This window comes from Electrophorus electricus, chromosome 23 (assembly GCF_013358815.1).
Source record: "Electrophorus electricus isolate fEleEle1 chromosome 23, fEleEle1.pri, whole genome shotgun sequence".
Classification (NCBI taxonomy): Eukaryota; Metazoa; Chordata; class Actinopteri; order Gymnotiformes; family Gymnotidae; genus Electrophorus; species Electrophorus electricus.
The window spans coordinates 8,255,393-8,277,152 of record NC_049557.1 but is presented as its reverse complement, the minus strand read 5'-3'; the positions used below and the strand labels follow the sequence as shown (position 1 = coordinate 8,277,152).

The window sequence follows — 21,760 nt, the reverse complement described above, 5'->3', positions numbered from 1 at the left end:
ACACACACACACACAGACCTTCTGAGTGCAAATCATTCCTGCAGAATATTAAACCCAAACTCTGCTGATGTGTGTAGTTTGGTTACTGCATATGTATTCTGTAGGGACAGAGTAAACATTAGCTCTGTTAAGGGAGCCCATTAGTTCCATTTTAATGCAATTTTTACCCAACATCATTATTAATAAGTATATTAAACAAACCTAAATATATAACAGACGTTTGAAAAGTCATGCCAGTAAAGATGCTAAACAAGCACTCCAGGGTAAGAGCTGTTCAAGGAGTTACAGAATGACACACATCTTCAAATGTTGAACATGTGTTAAATGTACAAGTGGTCATGAAAACCATATTAGAGCTTTTTCCATTCATGACTTCACCGCAGCTCCCTGAAATCAACAATGAGGTCTCCCACTTACAACAGCTAAAATGAGGAGAGGGAGACATGACACTGACCTACACCCTCCTTCCAAACACACACGCACACGCACACACACTTTACCTCAAGCTGGAGTACATGCTCCCTGCATAGTCTCTGAATCTCTTCTGCATGTTCCAAAGTGTTTTTTTCCATTGTGTCCTATTCTCTCACACACACACACACACACACACAATATGGAACAAATATTATACACATTTATTATACACATTTATACAAACAGAAAACAATACAAAACAAAAATTCCTAAAACATTTAAACACGAGTTAGTACAGAAACTTTGATGCTTGGCTTAGAGTTTCACCATAGAAAACAATACTGACATCAAGTGGCCAGACTGGAGAGCATTAGAGACGCATAAAGGTGTTGATGCAGTGCTAATAATCCTGGCATATGCTGTGAACGCACACGCACGCACTACCTCAGCCTCTTTGAGCCTGCGTTCGAACCAGCCCTTGGCTCCCTCCATGGATTGCACCTGCGCCTGCAGCTCTTCCACACTGTGCTGCAAACTCTCCAGCTCTTTTGTACGTGCCTGCAACACACAACAATGCGTCACACACACACACACACACACACACACACACACACACACACACACACAACTCTCTCTCTCTATGCACATCTCCCCTCTCCAAACTAGTCTCTCTTCTTTCTCCCTCTACCTTTCTCTCCATGTCTGTTCATCTCCTGCTTTGTTGCATAGTAACTGAGGCTAGTGCTGATGGGTAGTATTCTGGATCTCAATACAGGGAGCCCAGTTTTATTCCAAGCCAATCCGCAGCCATCTTTGGCCAGGGGAACCCACATGAGCACAGCTAGCCCTATTCTCACTGGATACAAAGGCTTCCGTAGTTCCGCTCTTCCCGTCCACACAAAGTGGTACTAGCCAATCACAGGGGTCTGCTAGGCTACAAACACAGAACAGGAATGCTAGCATGAGAAGACCCATGTTAGCCCTCATCTGTGCAGACTCGCTCTCTCCTGCACTCCCTCTCTGTGCACCCCTCACCTAAACTCGACTCCCCCCCCCACCTTCTCGTCTCGTAGCTGGGCGTGGAGCTCCTCCTCGGTGCGGCCCTTCTCCTCGTGGAGGCCACGCAGCTCCTTCTCGTAACGCGCCCGCACACTCAGCACCTCCTTCTCGTGCTGGAGGCGCAGGTCCCCCAGCTCCTCTTTGTGTCGAGACTTCTCCTGCGCCATCTCGATGGCCAGCTCGTCCAGCATGGCCTTGCGCTTGTCTGCACTCTGCCAGGGCACGGGGTTGGGGGGGGGGGGGGGGAATCGAGGCAGGAGTCAGGAATACTCTTACAACTGCGTCATCTTCCAGCCTTCATATACACTTACACCTTCAAAACCTAATGCATGCTGATGGCTCTTTACTGAGGCACTATACACACACACACACACACACACACACACACACACACACACAATCAAAGAAGCCTTCAGTAATCTGTTTTAAATACTGGTTAGACATGAGGCTTGGTATTAGTACTGCTGCTCCCAGTTTTTCTCTTCGTGTCTGGAGAACACACTGTATGTGAGGCTTTTGATCTGGCTAACGTCCCATTAATCTGCAGGCCAACATGCAGCAGGGCTTCTGCCGCGCTCTGATCTTTTATTTCATTCAGTTCAGTTTGGAAGGGCTTGAGGGGGCCATGAGATCATGACTTGAATTACACTCACAGTCCTCTAAACCCAAGCTATTGCGCATAGCTGCTCACTGGCCAAGGTTCAACACAACATCTTTCACCCGAAGCCTTAAATTGGACCGTGCTGGGACAATCTGGAGTGATGGCAGCGTGCTCGCCAACAGCTAGTGAGAGACTTCCTTTCTGAAGATCACACAGCGGCGACTTGTCATTTATTCTATGCCGTACTGCAAAATAGGCTTCATTTAAATCTGAATAAAAATCTCCAAGGGTGACATGAGATGGTCTTAAATCATGAAATAACATGTTTATTCTGGACTAAATCAATTAATTCACGCATCGCTATGGTAAAAGGTTCGTGACGCCCATCAACCCTTTAAAGTCGGGCGAAACAGTCTATTTCTACCTCCTAATTTACTCAAATTTATACTTCACTCTTTTAGTAATGTTATTGTTCTCATTGCACCTATTTTGACACAAAAAGGAACGGACAGAACAAAGGTGAAATTTCATTGACTTGTCCCCCAAACAAAAAGCAGCTTAACTTTCACATACAGATCCATTCCACTGTGCAGAAAGTGCAGTTACATCTTCTGCTGGTGTAATCATTGTTTAGAAACACAACCTGATGTGAGCAACACGAGTTGCGTTTCTTCTTGCCAACGACAACAGCACATCAGAGAGTTAAGCCCTTTGATATCCTTATTAATACATAGTTCTCTATATATCACATTGCTATACATTCTATTCTAACTGCTATAGTTGTATGCTACGATTTTTTTTAGATGCCACCGCTGCCTTGGGAGGCTTCAAAAGGTTACAGTAAATAAGTGAAAATAGTGAGAAAGAAATGGTAAAAAGCAGAGCACTAGAAATGATGATGCCCAGTACAAACGACTCCAACTCTGATGAAGATAAGAAATATCTGTGTGTCTGCGTGTGTGTGTGAGCGAGCGCGAGAGAGAGAGAGGAACATACTTTTTTGGCTTCCTCTAGTTCCTGCTGCAGTTTGTCTTTCTCCAGACCCAGTTCAGATACCTGCTCCAACAGTCTAGTGTTGGCTCGGTTAGACTCCTGAGGAGAAACACACACACATACACACACACACACACACAAAAAACCAAAACAAAATAGTGAGGGCTCTAGACAGTCTGTATTAGACAGCGCCTCAAATTCAACATGGGGATAAAATAACCCCTGACTAGTCCTTGTGTTTTTCCACTCTCCATTTGATAGATGAAATTACACACATCACATTTCTAAGTTTTCAGTTGAAAACTGGCAGTTGGTGAATTTCAGTTCAGTGCCACTGTATGGTCTCACCAGGAATAGGAAACAACAGAACACTGAAGAGTATTCAACAGCAGGCTGCTACCCCACTGCATCTGGCCCTGGCGGAGGGCACAGTTCGTGTCCAGTACAGCATCGCTAGGGCTCAGATTTAGCCGAACCCCATCACTAGTCACGCACGCTTCACGACACAAACAAGCAGGACAGGGTCGGCAGTACGGCGCCTGGAACGCTCCGACATCTCCGAAAGAAGCGCAGAGGCGTTTGCGAGTTCTAAGCAGCAAAAATATTTTGTCTGCAGTGGGCGACGCAAAAAGTGATCATTTGAGAATTGGAGTAATTCTCATCATTACCCTTGCCATAAACATCCCACATTACAAGCCAGAAAGTTAGAATATTAACATAACTACCTCCAACAAAGCCACTAGCCATCACTGAAAATAATCACTCTGGGATGCAATCCGACCATGTAATTACATAACTAATTATGTGATTAATGGGAGAAAAACAAATCGCTCTTCACAGGCACCAAGATGTTTACTGCCGTCTTCAATGCCCACCACTTGGTGTGTGCTGCTAACTAGCTTACTATAGCACAGATGTGCTGAGACTCCGTTTCCAGTGTTCGCAAACATTACTGCCATTTCAGGAACTGCGGGTGTGTGAAGGTGCTGGGTATGTAGAGACCTGAAGTTGGGAGATGAGGTCATCTCTCTGCGCCAGGAAACTCTCCTGTTCAGTGCGCTTTTGCTGTAGCTCCACATTCAAAGCCATGTTCTGCTCTCTCAGCAGGTTCAACTCCTGAATCTTTACTGACTGGATCTGACACACACACAGAGAGAGAGAGAGAGAGAGAGAGAGAGAGAGAGAGAGAGAGAGAGAGAAAATGAGGTCAAAACAGGCACACTAAGTCAAAACATAGGCATATTACATTGCATTATTTACAGTGTTACATTTAACATTTTGGCAATCGATACATATATTTCCTTATTATGCAGTAAAATGGCCATGAATGGAACTCTAATGTTACAACCAGAAGCTAGCTGTTCTAAACAACAGCAAAATGGACCTTGCAAACAAGAAGGGGTTTAATCGCCGAAATGTCAAAGAAATCCAGGAAAGGTTACTAAATGAGATAGAACGCAAAGCAGCAGCCAAAAAGCACAACCAGAGACATACAGAAAATCTTAGCATTACATCAGAGTAAATATTTCAATGATAGCAGTATAGACAGACTTCATTAAATGAAGACTACCTTAGTCAACAATGTGACAGTGGTATGGTTAAATTCCACATATGGTTGACCAAAAACTATAAAAATGTGTACATTTATGGATTTACCCGTTCCAAGAGCATGTAAATCAGAACTCTGGAATCTTTCAAACAATAGCTGAAAGTTTAAAGTTACGATAATGACATATGGCAGTAGCTCTGGCAGGGATGAGTCATGATGGCACCGGGGTGGCATATGCGCGACAGTGGATAGCTATGGACGGCGGTACAGGGACAGAGCTGTACCTGTTCTAGGGCGGCAAGGTTAGTCCTGAGTGCATCGTTCTCACTCAGCACGCCTTCCACCTGCTCCTGACTGACTGCACTCTGACACGCTACCTGCAGCTCGGCCAGACCCCAGACAGACAGAAGGTGGGGGAGGAAGGGGGGGGCGAGAGAGACAGAGCGATTCAGAGGAAGTGAGAGGCGGTTTGACTCTTGTCCAAGCCACGGTACAAGAAAAGATAAATAAAGAAAATCCAGAGAGAGAGCGCGCTTGTGTGTGTGTGTGTGTGTGTGTGTGTGTGTCGGCATACGTGCGCGGTGTGGGGTACGGGACGCTCAGTCAGAATTAGAAATCACAAGTCGAACAGAGCTTGCAAGCAGAGGAGTTGAGGACAGATTCTTAGAGACACAGTCAAGTGGCAAAGGAAGAGAACGAGGCGAGAGAAAAAACAACACAGCTATTTCTACTCTGTAATCTTTCCGAGCTGCCCATCACAGACTGGCCCTTAATTAAGGCCCGTGGCCTCGCCGTGAAGTAGACTGAGGCCTAGACCGGGTAGTTCAGCACACAGAGGACCGCTGGGCCTATCGGGGGGGGTCCAGTGTCGCTGCCCCCGCTGCTCTTTAATTACTCGGGTGAACTTTAGCTGCTCTTCCACTGAAGCCCGATTAAAGCTGCAGCTCTCCCGCTATTTCCAACACCTGCAGGCTCAGCTAGTAAAAAAGAGAAAGGAAGCAACACTGCAAGCTACTACGGCCCAAACTACACCTGAGTCGCGAGCAAACACCGACTACGGCCCAAACTACACCTGAGTCGCGAGCAAACACCGACTACGGCCCAAACTACACCTGAGTCGCGAGCAAACACCAACTACGCCCCAAACTACACCTCAGTCAAGAGCAAACACCGACTACGCCCCAAACTACACCTCTGTCAAGAGCAAAAAGCAACTACACCCCAAACTACATTTTATTTTAGTCAAGAGCAAAAAGCACACCGACACTGCTTCTTTTTAAAATCAACACAAGGATTGTCAAAGGAAAGGACCTTGTAATAATTATGAACATACAAAAAAACTAATTTTAGGGTTTGAAGTTGGAAATGCCAGTAGACAAATAAAGAGCATAATCAAAGATTATCAAACCCTGTGGACCCTTCACAGTGTTGCTAATTGGGTTTCATTCCACACTGTGTATCCCGACGAGCCTTCTGAATACGATTTATACAACAGTAAGCAGAATTTAATCAGCTAGGCCTTTTAATGCAGGAAATACACTGTGCACTAATTAATGCAGGAAATGTACTCATTAGCACAGACACGGGCCTCTGGACCCTTTCCACGGCTCTGCTCATTTGTAAAGTGCACACTGATGGTTAAGAGAGATTATCGGCTAAATCTCCAAAGACACGATAGCAAACAGCTGGTTCTCTGCCGAGCTCAGACAGCCTGGTCTCGAGGCCTTCAGACAGGCGATCTGTTGACACCATGGGAAAACATTAAGCGACAAGAACCAGCATGTTTTGTTTATAAAGTTTGGAGTTTAAATAAAATACCACATAAATAAACAACATATTAAATACACAAACAAACAATCTGCCATGAGCTGGACAGTGATGTGAATACAGTGCATGTTGAGCCTTCCAGGACAACGCTGGGAAGGGAGAGAGATGCAGGTCAGAGGGGCTTTACCTGCTCTTTGAGTGCATGGAGAGCCAACTCGTGCTCTCTCTGCTTGCTCTGCAGCTGATCCTTCAGCTCAGCAACATTCTGTGGCCAGACACACACACACACACACACACACACACACACACAGATTGAGAATGTCCGCGTCTCTGCACACGTCTGTCACCAGCGCAGCTCAGCACTCCACCTGACTGCTGCTCTCAAACTCAGAGCAGGGGAGCACCAGAACCTGCTGAACAGCCTCGGAAAGCAACTCCATTTCATTACTTTCTCTTTGTTCCTCTTTTGTTTTTTGCATGCTTGCAGTGTTATTTCCTCGATGCCATGGAGGCCACATGGCCTCAATGCAAATGAGACGTTGTCCATGACAAGTTTCCACTGTACAAACTAGAACAGCAACAATAACAACAACAAAAACAACAAGTAAAGATGATGCCAAACAGAGGGTCATGACCCTCACCTGGTTAGCGGTCATTAAGTCAGTCTGGAGTTTCTGGACACGCAGGTTTATGGACTTCAGCTCCTCTTCTTTGCGCTGCTGAAGTTCCTCTATTTTGGTCCTGGAGTGAAAGACGCACATGGAGCCCGTAATATCAAACCCATAATCCGACGACATGCCATCCCTTCCTCCCTGACGCCATGTTCAACACAGCACCAGAACATCTGAGTAAAACCATATGTGCAGTGTGCTTGGAGGGGAATTGAGCATACATGTTCTTCACATTAGCTACTGTATTACTACACTTGAAATAATTCTGTCATATGTTAATGCAATATGAACTTGTGGGTAATTGTGCTCCATCTCTCTCCCACCTGCTGTCATTGTAGAGAGCCTCCTTCTCACCCTGGAGCCGCAGGAAGCTGCAACATGAGCATAAAGAGAGTTTGAAAGCCCAGACAGAGCTGGTGGGCGGTGAAGCACGTGTCTGCCACTGGACAGGGGACACCGCTCTGCCTCCTTCAGAGCTAGCGGCAGCACGACTTCCCGTCCAACACCATCACCACGGCACCTAGGGAGCACACCGCAGTGTGGCGAGGTCATAACAAGCACACTGCTGATTGGCTGAGAGGCCGCATGTAGAGCGCGAGGGTTCTCGCTGCCTCACGAGTGTGATGGGTGAGTGGGGGGTAACAGTCATACATCTTGTGGGAGAGACCTTGAGCTGCAGCGCATACGGATGTTTCAGAGGACAGAGCGGCTGCTGCCATTTAAGCATTTGTCTGACAAGAACAACATACACGCAAGCGTAGTGACAGTAATAGCACGGACTCGAGAAGATGCGATTAACAGAGGCTCCTGTCAGACTCAACCGTGAATCCCCCTGAAATCATAGTAAAAAGTGTCACTTCTATTACAGAAGAAATGTGTTAACAGACTATTGTAGCAAGGCTGCATGGGTGACGAGGTGGAAGTGTGACAGGCTAATGAACGGAGAACAGCATGTGGCTCTTACCTCTCCTGCTTTTTCTTCAGTTTGTCGGAGAGCTAAAACACAATCAGACATTCTGTTGTCACTATTACACTTAGCACAAGCGAAACTGCAAATGTTCACACTTTCCTATTCATCACGTTCACACTTACCTTTGTAATCTCTTCCTGGAGTTTTGCAATTTCAGTCTGCTTGGATGCCTGGAAAATACAACGAGGTACTTACAACGCAGCTCGCCACTGCAAATGTAATCAAATACGCTTAAAACATGCTCCAGGAGATTTATATAAATAAACAGTGCACTTTCTGAAATATAGTGAAAATAAATGAGGTTCCCACACACGCACAGCGGTCAGCACTAACGCTGCGTAGCTCCCGCGTTTACAACGTGCTGAGCCAGCGGAGAAGCGTTGCCTGCGTGTAAGTGTTTACCTCCTGGGCCTGCAGCTGTTCCCTCAGCAAAACCTTCTCTTCCATCTCCGTCTGAAGCTTCAACTCCACCTCTGGGAGGGAACGAGAGGATGTTAACACATGAGAACTCACTCACTCTCTCTCTCTCTCACTCTCTCTCTCTCTCTCTCTCTCTCTCTCTCTCTCTCTCTCTGAGAGAGCGTCTCTAAGAGACGCTCTAAGAGAGAGAGACCCAACGCAGAACTCCACCGAGCTGCAGGGGCCAGTGCAGCGTCTCAGCAATGACACCGGTGCCAATTCTGATTACTACTGCGCCGTGGCTGGCGGGTCAACTGTCAATCAGGACACATATTTTCACCAAAGAGCGCTTGATATTTGAAGGCATTCCAAAAGCTGAGAGAAACTGTGAATGTGCACCCAAAGTGGGGCCTGACTATATGAGAAGCCAGTTATAAGAACAGACTCGAATCACATGCTATGTCTTCAAGACATTTTGGCATCACACATCTTGCCGGCAGTGTCCTGTTTTTAATAACGCTTCACTCAGAGCTCATTCTTAGTCATCCTATTCGCAGAATTGGATCCCAGTGTTCGCCCAGGTCCGTATGCACCAGGGAGGATGCTCGTCTAGAACACAGACCTGTCCTGTATTTATTATTGTTTATTTAACAATTTATTTGTTTTTTTATTGTTTATTTGTTTATTTTGCACTATATTGAACTGTTTGAACTTCTGTAGCATGTTGTCTGTTGCACTGTTGTTTTTGTGTTGCACCAAGGTCCTGGAGGAACATTGTCTCGTTTTTGTTGTGTACTTGTATATAGCTGAAATGACAATAAAAACCTCTTTGAACGTTGAACTTTGCTTTGACCGTTCATATAACACTGTAAATATTTGGGCCACAACCAGCATTCTCCCTCCCTTCCTCCCACACACAGTCACATTCATTAAGACAAGAAAGGTAAAAACAAATCCCAGCACAGAAGTGTCACTCCCAGAGGCTCACCGTTCCGCTGGCAGGTGCTCAGCTCCAGAGGGCTGCTCTTCATCTCCGCCTGCAGGCGTGGACAGGAGGAAGCCCAGTTAAGACCTGCGGTTCCCCTTTACACAAACATAGTGGCTTCCCCCCCCCCCACAGAGATGAAATAACTCAAAGGTAGAGCCACGAGTAACATCTATATAGCTTCAGAGCAAAGTGCAGTGATGTTAGCAAACCAGCTTCAAAAGTGATTTAAAAGATGGGAGAACTTGAAAATGGAAAAGGAAAAAAAGCAAAACAAAAGGAATACAGACACGGCCTGAATGCAAATATAAGTGCACAAGTATACAGCACAAATTCCCAGGGTGTAATAATAATCTTCTGATAAGATTGTCCCTATCTGAACAAAACAGCCCTCACCTGCTCCAGGGGGTCATGGGCTGCAGCGCCTGCTGGATTTTCCCCGAGGCCGCTGGTGTCGGCATGCAATTGGTGGATGCCGTTGGTGTCAGCCTGCTTGTCAATCACTGCTTCCTTACTGTCATTAACGTCTATTCCCCGCAAACGGTTCAACTCACCATCATAGTGCTCCTGAAGAGCTACACACACACACACACACACACACACACACACACACACGGTCATCCGAACACTTATAGCTCACATCTATCAGAGTCTATGCACAAATAAACAAAATCTGACTGCTGACATCAATATTGCCAGAATGCACTTTTTCCACCATCTTGTAGATACAGGGAAAACCTTAAAAGCAATTATCTGTGTTCTAGGTATTCTAATAAGAGGAGTTATGGGGGAAGTGTCAGTTTATGGTTTATGTAGACCTTGCAATAAATAAATAAAGTTAGAGGAGAAAGGTTTATTAACATCTAGCATTATTATGCCTGCATAAGACGTGTGCTGTTAAACTGCAGACCGAAGTATTAATAGGAATGTGGTACGTGTGAAAAGGAACATGATCATTACCCATAACAAACCACCCCTTAATTCCGTAATGACATTACAGTACTGGCGACCCAGAGCATGGTTAGCCCTGAACGACTCTAAACCTTGGGTCTAAGACATTAAAACCTGGGTCTAAGTTTTATTCATGTCCAGGAAACTGACCGTATAAGCACAAAGGTCTGTGGCTGGATGCTCATCTCGTGTTTCTTTTGAGGTATACCCTTCACATATTGGCTCTCTTACCTGCCAATTTTTTCTGTAGGGCAGCGTTCTCAGCCTGCATACGCAGAAACTCTCCATCAGTAGGGGTGGAGACGGGGTTGGGTGTGGAAGCTTGGAGGCCCCGCCCCTCCTTCAGGCCCTGGTTCTCCCGCTCCAGCTGCTCGATCTGAGAACATAACTGCAAACAAGAACACTAATAACACATGGAAGAAGCACACTGAGACAAATAATCAGCATTGGTTTGAATTTGAACAAAATATCTTGCCCTACATCGTTCTTCGACTGAACATTCTTAGCTCTGCTTTGAAGCAGGCCACCAGTGGCTGGATATTTCAGGCATAACCAAAAGTTTCAGAAAAATCTGATCTGTAGTAATCACAGTTGGACTTTGAAACTACATTGGCAGACTACATACAAGTGGGACTACATAGGCTGGAATTACATACAGCTGACTTGCACTATTCCCTTACTACAAAGATCTCTGCCCATTTCAGACAAATGTAAATTGTTACAACAGTTATGGAAACAGTGACCTTACAGTTTTACCTAAAGTGGGCAGCAGGGATTGGTCCAGTGCATAGAGGACCACCTGGCATAAGCATTAATGCATGCTGATGTTTAAATTATACAGAATGTTTTAAAAAGGGAGAAAAAGAAGAAGATCCCATTCCCTTTAGAGAGAATTATTGTGACGGTTGGCCCCTCCTAGCGTCCATGTCTCCATGGTTACCCTGTTTCGTGTATTATGTTCCGTAGTTTCATTTTCTCCGCCCGTCATCAGTTTCACCTGTTTCTTGTTTAGTGCTCATTTATCCATGTACTTAATCCCAGTGTTTTCCTCAGTGTGTTGGTGGTCTTTGTAATCCATGTCTTCTTTGCTATATCTTATATTTATCCTAGCTACTGTTTGTGATTCCTTGCCTCCGTGTGTTATTTCTAGTCCCCGTTTGTCATCATGTTTGTCTTATGATGTATTCCAGGACTCTGGACTGTTGTAATGTCTCTGATTGTGGATTTGCCCTTAATAAACCTTGTTCTTCTCATCATATGCATCCACCTCGTAATCTCTCCATGTTACAATTATTTAGTAAGGGCATGTAAAGGAGGCTCTGGTACTGTGGAACTTTGTGGATGTAGATATAGGTGTTTTTGTGTAGGCTCTCAGCACCTTGGACAGTTCTTGCATGAGGGTACTGTTCTGTAGTCTGAAGTCGTCCTCCTGACAGTGCAGCTTGCCCTGGAGCATCTCATTCTCACTCAGTAATGCGTCCACCTCCTGCACCGGCAAACAACACACATTAGCATACAACACAATCCAACACAATGTAACACTCAGCTACCAATCACACCTTGCTGCTGCTAATGTTGAATAATGTGCCCACCTCCCAAAATCACACACACATTAACATACGATAATTACACAAAGTTATACACCACACTTTACTATAATACAGTGCAACATGCACTTCCTATTCCCAAAACACAATAACACTGAGTAAAACAATCATGTGTTGAACCCACACATTAAAACAAATGTATTACTGTGTATTCTGCAATGAATGTGCTCTGACTAATGTGTATGCAATGACAAAATACGATGATTCCCAATTAAGAACAGTAGAACCATTACACACATTACTATTGCTTAGTAACAAATGCACTTCCTGCTCAAGTAAAACACATTAACTCATCCGACTGATGTTCCCAGTGATGAAAGCTATGCACCACCACAGAGATCATTAACTTTACTGACAATGGAACCATTTGGTTCTTCCCACCTCACAATAGTGCACAAGAGACCACCGTCTGCCTCAACTGCTCAACACTAAGAATGCAGCAAGCCGCTAAACAAGCTAGACCGAGCAGTAAAACAGCATATGCTGTTCACACTGCAATAAGACAACCAGGGGACAAGGCCAAATTAAATAAAGACCTATTAAAAATGTAGCTTTTGAGAATACTGGAGATCAGGTGCTGTTCTGATGAGATTCGGTGACCTTTACATAATTGCCTCAGATGTCTATTAATACCTGTGATGTATAAGGATTGTCTGTAGGTGCCACACCCTATTACGGAGCATAATATTGCCTGCATTATGATTGTAATCATATTATAACCAAGGTTAGATGGTTCATCTGTGGGGAAACTGGCATGGCAGACTTACCTGGGCCTTCTTGCTCTTACTGAGTGCCTGCAGGAAGAGAAAAGAAAACATGACAGCATAAATGAGATTAGGCTTGACTGGGAGGGAAAAATCACCATTCTGAGTTCTGGGAAAAGCCAGAGAGATACTGCATTAAATCTGATTTCATCAGCAAGCGGCCTTCTTTCACGCATTTACAGCGGCTACTTGGTCTAAAGAAAGATGTTTTCACAGATGCCCTACTGCATCAGCCACCTCTAAAGATGGTAGGAGGGGCAGTACTAAGTACTTATTACTACATTCTCGTTATAAGAGCTAAATAACAAGAGGAGAAAATGCTCAAGAAAACCTATAGGTTTTGCTCTGGATTTTAGTGTCATAACACAGTTGGCTTGCAGGCTGCGAGCGAAAAATAGCCCTTGTAGTTAATAAAATACAGGATAGCAGCTATCTTTCTGAGCATGGTCATTTGGCTGACATTCAGTGCCATTACGCCTGATAAAACACCTTGGAGCTCAAATGAACTCACGAATCGCAGCAGTGTCTACATATACTTGGGTTTCAACCATGTACCCATGATAGAGGAGAGCTCAGTTAGAGAAGCAGGCAACAGTGCACATGCTTGGAACAAATACCTCTGTGGTCTTCAGTGAATATCAGGGACTGGCAAGCCAGAATTCTCTTTTTGTTTTGTTACATGTTCCTCAAGCCTCACCAGATGAAAACGTCCATTTCCAGGATAACAAATGCACTCATTAATGTCATATGGGTGTGGCTATAACTGGAGTGTTATGACTGTGTAATTTATGCATACACGAGCACACAATGGCACAGCACCTGACTCACTAGAACACTCATTGGCTGCTCCAAAAGGGTAAACAAAGGGAATGTCAATAATCTACCATTTCATATCAGCAGGAAATGCTCAGATTTCTTACTTGACAGTTTACTAAAAACTACTAGTTTCCACTGCCAACGGCAGACAACAAAAAGTAAATATGGTTATACAGTTTAATTTCAGCTGAAAACAAATGTGAGTGTCTACCTTCTGAGCTTTGATGCAATCCTTTTCCAAGGTCAAGGTCTTCTGCCGGACACTGTTGAGCTCTACAAAAAAGTGTGATATTAGAGCACAAACACAACCGCAAAGAGGCATGAGAACACAAACTCCGCTGCACAAAGAGAGATGTGGAAAAAAACCCAACAGCATTTGTACTGTGATTACAGCCTGCATCTGTAACAGAGAAGTTTTACAATTTGACTAACTATGTTGAAAGAGAACAACTGAGTTGGACAAGTCAGCGGAGAATTCAGATGTAATCTGGTGTAGTGGACCACATCATCTTGCTGTGGTTCAATGTTCAAGATCCTTTATGCTCTGGATGGATTAAGATAACTGGAGTGTATGGTAGAGCGGCGTTGCCAAAAAACACACCGCAGGTGCAATGAATGTAAGTCCAAATATGGCTGGACATAAACTAAAGGAGTGGAGTTACAGATATGGCCTCCCTCACCAACCTTAATCGTTACACTACTCTATTCAATATGCCAGACAGTAAGCAGCACTACTTTAATGTTATTAACCTAACCAGTTTAGTAAAATAACTAGGGTTAGTGTGCAGAATAGAAAACAAAGTATTTAGCCGAAAAGAGTATCGGATTACTCTGTCTATACAAATGGTTAGGCCTAGGCAAAAAACAACAAAGCTTCCAATGTTTAAAACTGACCTAAAACGATGCTTAGAAAATGCAAGAATTGAGAAATAATATGAAAAACTGCATTTCCCAGACAGCAGGTTAACCAAAAACATCTTCCACAGGATATCCTTAATTCCCTGCTTGTGCAGACATCTCACTCCTTTGCTGTGATGAATAACATCTCACCTCCAAGTGTTTATGTGCAGGAGTCGGTTTGCATCAGTCTACAGTGTGTTGTGGCATCCACTGCTTGCTTACCTGCAGTGTTCTTTCGCAGGTCATCCGAGAGCTGGTAGTTCTGTGTTCGCAGCTCTAGAAGCTGAGCCTATTGTAACACAAACAAAAGGCCAGAGGGGAATGAGCTCCAGCCTGATTAAGATCAGCTAACAGCTGCATGCTCTTCATGCAGGCGATGGGCCAAGGTGGAAAAGAGCAGGTTTTCTCTAGTACGACCCACACACTGATGAAGAATGTGGACTGTGCTTCTCGGTCAGGTGTAATAAATGTCTCATCACTTGCTAGCCAGTGCATCTCCAGTTCAGTTTGAGATAGTTGCTCGGCTTCGATTAATGACCCATGTCTAATTACGTAATGGAAACATTTCAGCCTTGAAAACCCCTTTGTACGAAACTGGATATTACATTAGGAAGCTAGCCGTTTGCTAACGCAAGTTCCACTTCTGTGTCAACAAAACCTGAGGCTAGTTCCAGAAAGAAATGTTTGACAGCCATCGCGTTGAGTCGTACCTTTGGACTTTGCGTATGAAAACACCATTAAAGCCCATCTACGGTTCTTCTTGTTTAAATTTAAGACGTTTCAGGTTTAGAACATTTTTTAAAGGTGTGTTTACTGCTCAGAAAAGATAGTGGGTAGCTAACTGTCTGTCTGTCTTGCTAACTGGCATGCTAATTAGCTCGCTAGCTAACCAATATTTGTCCAAATGCATATAGATATATCGATATATACAGTAACACCTGAAAATAGTTTAACCATGCACTCAAACACTAAACAAATACAACAGTAGACATGTTAAATCACAAAGGCTAGCTAACCTATTGGCTGAAAAGCTAACGTTAGCTAGCCAGCATAGCTGGCTGGCTGGCTAACGGCCCATCACGGGATCTAAAGCCGCCTCCCTCGGCAACAGCACAAACGACACGGCGGAATCCTGCTTAGAGCACAAGCACAACTTGACCCGTTAACGGGCGAACCGACAAGACACAAAAAGACAAACCACCAAAGACAAACAACCGGGAGGGTTTAAACGACCTGCATACGGTGGAACTCCTCTTCCGACAGGGCTTGCGCCATCTTCACCCAGCGACCTCACTCACTCACTCACTCACTCACGGCTGGTCGAGTCCGTCCGGAGGGAGATGGGGAGGCTTCAGACGCAAAACCTCTTCACCTCTAGGTCATTCGGCTGCTCTAATCATACGCATTGCTTACTCAAGACGCAGGGCACGAAAGCCGTCAAAGTAAATGGCGTGTAGCGGAAACTTCCATTCAGGAGCGGCCGCAATTCGCTCCTGAAACCATCGCGTCAAAATGAGCCTCGGCGTGCAGCAGGCAACCTGTCCTGAAGATGGCGCTCAACATCAACGTGTCCCCCTAAGCTTAGCACGACGACGTTTCATTTCGCCATATTATTTACGATTAGGCATTCAAGTTTAAAGACGTGCTTAGTTCATTCACATATACAGAGTGTAGATTAAATAGCTAATCCACTCATTGTTTTCAGGGAAAATAGGGGAAAATGTCTCAGTGACACTTATTCTCAGTGACTTTTTATTCGACCATTAAGGTAGACCATACTGTATTCACATAAACCATTTCATTATACAAGTGAGATGTAAAATACAACGTATAAACGTAAATCCAGGCCAAACTGTAATGAGGAAAGTTATAAACTACGGTAATTTAATTTAGTAAGAAAAGAAAGACCTGCAGCAAAGTCACAAACGCAGAACAGGCTCCAAAATGAGAGAGCTGCATTCATGATTTAACAACATTTACAAAGCTTTTTTTTTTTTTTTTTTTTTTTTTTTTTAAAGAGGGAGGAACACACTTTTAAAAGGCAAATCCAAGATCCTCAAAAGTGGTCTTTTGTGTGTGCGTACATTTGTGTGTTTATGGAATAGACCTGGGATGGTACATCTTACAGAGAGAAAACCTTTAACAAAAAAGCAGTAAAAAAGTTTACCTTAATTCCTTACATTTATTTAGCAGATGCCTTTATCCATAGTGAGCTGCAAAAATGCTGTAGTGGTCTACTCAAAGCATCCTTAGCTAGCATAAATAGTTTGGAATACAAAAATTCCTTAAAACTGAGACACTGCCAGAATCAAGTGTCAGTGCTGAAACCCAGATTAAGAGATACAATACAACACAATGCTATAAAATACAGAACCACTAGAGTACTCTTACTAGGCAGGACACTTTGAGTGCAAAAAGCTTACAAGTGCATGATTAGGATAAATTGAAGTGCTTTTCAAAGCAACGAGTAACGAGGTTTGTGTTTGAAAAGTGAAAATGTAAAATACGTAATAATAAGTAATACGCATAATCAGAGACAATACCCAATTCCCCGTCATGCCAACCCAGCACTATCCAGTGAAAGCAAACATTTGAATATTCTAATTTTCCCAAGATGAACCAGCCATTCAAACTAAATATTAAGAACAGGATGAAACATCTGATAGAGCTCCCAATGCACAGTACAGAAGAGTAGAGTGTTATTTCATGCATGCAACACATAGCATAGCCTGCGCTGCGGGAGGTTAATGAGAAGAATTCATGTATGCGCCAAGAAAAACTGTCAGAAATTCCCCATCTGGCCACCAGAGGTCCTTGTCTCCATAGTAGTAGCCTGGTTTCCATAGTTACAGCCATTGTACTCACCTGTTCCTAATTACCATGTCATCAGCTCTCTACTTAAACCCGCCAGTCGCGGCACTCAGTGTGAACGATTGTCAGCTGGTTTTTGTCAGTATGCGAGGTGGTGGTTGGTGCCCGCAGGTGTCTACGTTTTGGACTTTCCCTAGTCAGAACTTGTCTTGTACCTCTCCTGGGTTTTGACCCTTTTGTGCTCCTATTTTTATTAAAAATCCATGTCTGCCCTCGTCTGCATCCGTCTCAGCTTTCTGAGCCTCGTTTGTTACGTGCATGTGGAGTTGTCCTGTGCAGGAGTACACGGGGCACTGGCAAATATCACTGTAGGAGTACATGCACCCTAGCCAGCAGAGTCAATCTCTCTCTTTCATTCGTTTGTTCATACATTTATTTACACAGACAACAACCAACTGAGACCACCATTTCATGTTCATTTGGGCCTTGTTAAAACATACAATGAAACCTAAAAGAAAAATCTACCCCAATAGGAATATACATTTTAAAAAGTTAATTTAGAAACAAATGTGTGCCAAATAACATCATAATTTAAAGCAAAGCAAAAAATTCCACATAACCATAAAATACATAAAACACGTTTTAATACTCAACACTAAAATACATCTTCCTGTGGGCATGTCTCTCTCTCTCTCTCTCTCTCTCTCTCTCTCTCTCTCTCTCTCTCTCTCTCTCTCTCTCTCTCTCTCTCTCTCTGGTATAGAAGGGCTATGTGAGGAACATTCACAGTAAGGTGCACTCACACAGATCCCTGAGCTGGGTCTGTATCTTACCACATACCACATGTAAGAGGCCTCCATCTTAGATACCACTGATTGGCCTGTTCCCTTTGTCTCTGACTGTGCATGTAATGTACAATGTTAAAACTGTAAATGCACTGAACCCTGAGTTTTTGTTTTACAGTGTGGATAGTTTGAGTTCAATTTGTGTCCATGACACGGTCCTTCACAATTGTACAGTACTTCACACACTAATAAAACAACTGCATGCAGCATTATCATCCATGTGACCTATTTAACAGAAACCATGTGAGGGGAAAATATCTTTTGTTTTTGCTGCCCATCAGTGGACTTTAAATAGCTTGAACAAATGTGACTGGAACAAAGAAGCTTTAATCTCTTCCCATCAGGTACATCACACACACCATGTGCAGCCTGTGTCTCTGCTGCTCTACAGTTGTCCATTCATTGGCTGCAGACCCAGTTCCCGCCTAATCAGACAACCTGGCCTCATTTGTCTGAGTTTTGCATAAAACGCTCCTGGCTGCTTTTCACAGCTGGTGCATATGGAAGCAAAGCTAATGTAGCAAGTGAAATCAAGGTGCTTTTGGTCACTTAAAAACTGTTTAGATAGACTTCGTGATCTACTGTAAAATGTTAAGAGGCTTGTTAATACTCACATGGTCAAGTGGTCCCTTTAATGCATCGCTCACTTAACCCACACTTGCGAGGCCATTCTCACTGACTTTCACCTGCTGTGACAGAGGCACTGGGCAGCAACTTTACCAAATTCTTGAACCTGGGTCATCCAGGTGACACAGGCGTGCCGTGAACACCGGACCAAAGATCCAGCTCTCTAGCGCAGCTGCTAGAGCACCCATTTCACCTGCCTGAGGTGGCGATCCCCATCACATCACCCTCTCTCCTTCAGAGGGTGACGATCTCTGTCAACACACCTGCTCATTCACCTGGTACTCTGTAACGCGAGCAGTCTGGCAAATCAAATGGCAGGTTACACTTAGCTCACTTACACCATGCCAACATGACATATTTGATATGGCCAAGCTTTCAACCTATGCTGCAAAGCACTCCTACTCTTATGTTCTGCTGCAGCGCAGAATGCATTCTTATCCAGGAACAGCATCGTGCAAAAGAAACATAAGCGCAGAAGGTTAGATCCTGGCCTTCCCCAGCCTGGAGGGCAGAGGATAAGGTTCCAGAGAAGGTGAAGGTCTACTAGCTTCCTCAAGCTAGATGGCTAGTTGTCATTGGCAAGGAGGGAAAGAGCCAGCTTTGAAGAGACATCTCTGTGCTGAATCTGTTATGGGCGCATTTGTGGAGGAAGCAGTGGAGAGGAAGGGTGTAGCCTGCTTAGACCATGCTGGACAGTGAAGAGCAGCACCCCAGGCTCACGCACCTTCATTTCACTTCCCCCCAGCATGAGGCAGCAGAGGCTGTAGTTATTCCTGCACTCAGAGGCATGAAGGATCTGAGCCTGTGTGTGCTCACGGACAGCCAGGCCATAAACAAACTAAACACACGGATGCTCAGCACAGAGCTGCAGCTCACACTGACTGGCTGGTCGACACTAACACAAACCCCAAAGACTTTACCTGCATAGAGACAACTGCACACTGATCTAAAGGAGACTAACGGATCGAAAAAGTGAGGAAATCATCCTTGTTGAATTACCATCAGTAGTCTGCATTGGATTTATGCACTTGTGGGTGTTAATTCCAATGTTTAATTTGATCTAATATTGTATTTGGTACTCTCTTTTGGTTCAGGTTATGGTTTAAAATATTTTTTAAAACAGGACCAAAATATACACCGCACACATTAAAAATAATCCATGTAATGTAAAATGCAAATGGGTATGCAGGCCTTCTATTGCCACTTTGGTAAATGGATCAGGCGTCCAGCCTCCAGCTAGCACAAAGCATGCCAGAGCCATCACGGGCCTCATCACAGAGGAGAGAACCTGTTTGTTGTCAGAGTGAGAATCTATGGCCTTCCTTACCCTGCCTAGTACAAAACAAAATGTGCTTCCTGTGTGGCTCCCCAAGCCGTCCGTCATACGGTCTTCATTTTGATTGGCAAATATATGAAAGTTACTGTGCAATCAGCACCCAGAGCTGAGGGAGTCTCAATATGTCTTTGTTCTGCTCTGGCTAGTAATAGTTAGTAAAGCAGACTCTTCCCCGGTGTTGGCTGCAAGAAAACCTGTGGTGGCGATCTCAGCTGCACATGCTGAATTGCTGATATTTACTGCATTGTCTCTACTGAGCATATGCTTTCTGTTTCGCACTTCCCTCCAGCTGAGTCCCTTCTCTTTGCAGACTGGAAATGGGGCAACACTTGTTCCATTAAATGCTGAAAAATCCATTTTTGTGACAGCACATTATAGGTTCATTAGGGATTAGGGGGTTGTCACAGGATGCCTGTGGTTTAGCGAGCGCTCAGAACATTCACGGCACCGTGTAGTATAAGACCCCACATGATGGATGCCTCCCCATCCATTTACATCACTTCCGGCCAGGGAGAGAACAATACATTGCTACACGTATATTCAGAAAGTTTTCACACTTCAGCAGTGTTGCAACACTTTCAATATAGTGTTAACATATGGAAATCACATGGACAAGTAAGATATTCAAGGTTTGCTGTGCAACACATAAGAAATAGACATTAGTGTACATGAAGTAATTGAGCATTAGGTAAGATAAAATGTGGGAGGTTTTTTTGTATGTTTGTTTTTAATAATATTATAATAGCTTACTGTGTTGGATTCTAGATATGTTAATGGGTTTACAACATGAGCCTCTAAGTAAGCAAATGTCAGGCTGTTCTTTGTCTATACAAAGATGTCAGGCTGTTCCTTCATTACACACACATGTGCTGTGCTCTCAGTCTTGGTGCCTAGAAGTTTCACTGACAGCTTAGAATAAAAGTTCAGAATATATTCAACTGTCAAGTCTACATGAACACTGGTGGAAAAATTGCAGTGTAGGTGAACTTTGTTGTTGGCATAAATAATCCTTTTCCAGAACTTCACATAGACTTTGTAGCCATGGCAACATATGGATTATTGATTCTAATACATTTACAAGCCAGGTGTTCCTAATAAAGATAAAGAGGCTAATATATATATATATATATATATATATATATATATATATATATATATATATATATATATATATATATATATATATATATATATATATATATATACACACACACACACACACACACACACATACACACATATATATATTTATATATATATCATATATATATATTTGTGTGTGTGTGTGTGTGTGTGTGTGTGTGTGTGTGTGTGTGTGAACTGGTTCATCCTACTCAATTAAGAAGCATGTTGATTATGTTTCCCTAAACCTTGTTTACTTCACTACTATTTTGAATATCTCTAAATACAGTACACTGCAGATACTCACCTCAAACTAGAGAGAGAGAGAGAGAGAGAGAGAGAGAGAGAGAGAGAGTTTAAATGCGCAAATGTACAAATTCAAAAGCTGTGTTTTCCTTCACCTGACACTATACCCAGTAGATAAGTGATTCATTTTTCATCACAGTCTCCTGTATCATCTCTCACCCACACATGCATGACGTAGAATAGTAACGGAATACATGTAACGGCGTTGTGTAATCAGGATACAGAAAAAAGATTTAGTGCATACAATATTTGTTTTATATGCCATGT

General features: G+C 43.7%; 1 protein-coding gene across 3 annotated transcripts in view; it reads right to left on the bottom strand.

The window, feature by feature from the left end:
• Positions 1 to 15,978, bottom strand: part of gripap1 (GRIP1 associated protein 1) — a 39,764-nt gene extending 23,786 nt beyond the window's left edge. For 2 of the 3 annotated variants that reach the window (XR_004775550.1, XM_035521890.1), the window contains exons 1-20: positions 15,680 to 15,978; positions 14,669 to 14,735; positions 13,758 to 13,819; positions 12,734 to 12,760; positions 11,738 to 11,845; positions 10,591 to 10,747; positions 9,805 to 9,983; positions 9,412 to 9,460; positions 8,427 to 8,497; positions 8,147 to 8,194; positions 8,019 to 8,050; positions 7,378 to 7,425; positions 7,025 to 7,124; positions 6,571 to 6,648; positions 4,901 to 4,993; positions 4,070 to 4,204; positions 3,071 to 3,166; positions 1,473 to 1,685; positions 859 to 972; positions 501 to 578 (exon numbers count right to left, since the gene is read on the bottom strand). Coding sequence is in view for 2 of the 3 variants with exons in the window: in XM_035521890.1 (XP_035377783.1) it covers positions 501 to 578; positions 859 to 972; positions 1,473 to 1,685; positions 3,071 to 3,166; positions 4,070 to 4,204; positions 4,901 to 4,993; positions 6,571 to 6,648; positions 7,025 to 7,124; positions 7,378 to 7,425; positions 8,019 to 8,050; positions 8,147 to 8,194; positions 8,427 to 8,497; positions 9,412 to 9,460; positions 9,805 to 9,983; positions 10,591 to 10,747; positions 11,738 to 11,845; positions 12,734 to 12,760; positions 13,758 to 13,819; positions 14,669 to 14,735; positions 15,680 to 15,721 (1,797 nt within the window). In the remaining variant the exon portion in view is untranslated. The remainder of the gene's footprint in view (positions 1 to 500; positions 579 to 858; positions 973 to 1,472; positions 1,686 to 3,070; positions 3,167 to 4,069; positions 4,205 to 4,900; positions 4,994 to 6,570; positions 6,649 to 7,024; positions 7,125 to 7,377; positions 7,426 to 8,018; positions 8,051 to 8,146; positions 8,195 to 8,426; positions 8,498 to 9,411; positions 9,461 to 9,804; positions 9,984 to 10,590; positions 10,748 to 11,737; positions 11,846 to 12,733; positions 12,761 to 13,757; positions 13,820 to 14,668; positions 14,736 to 15,679) is intronic. The other variant, XM_035521891.1, reaches the window with a different exon arrangement.
• Between the last annotated feature and the right edge of the window lie 5,782 nt (positions 15,979 to 21,760).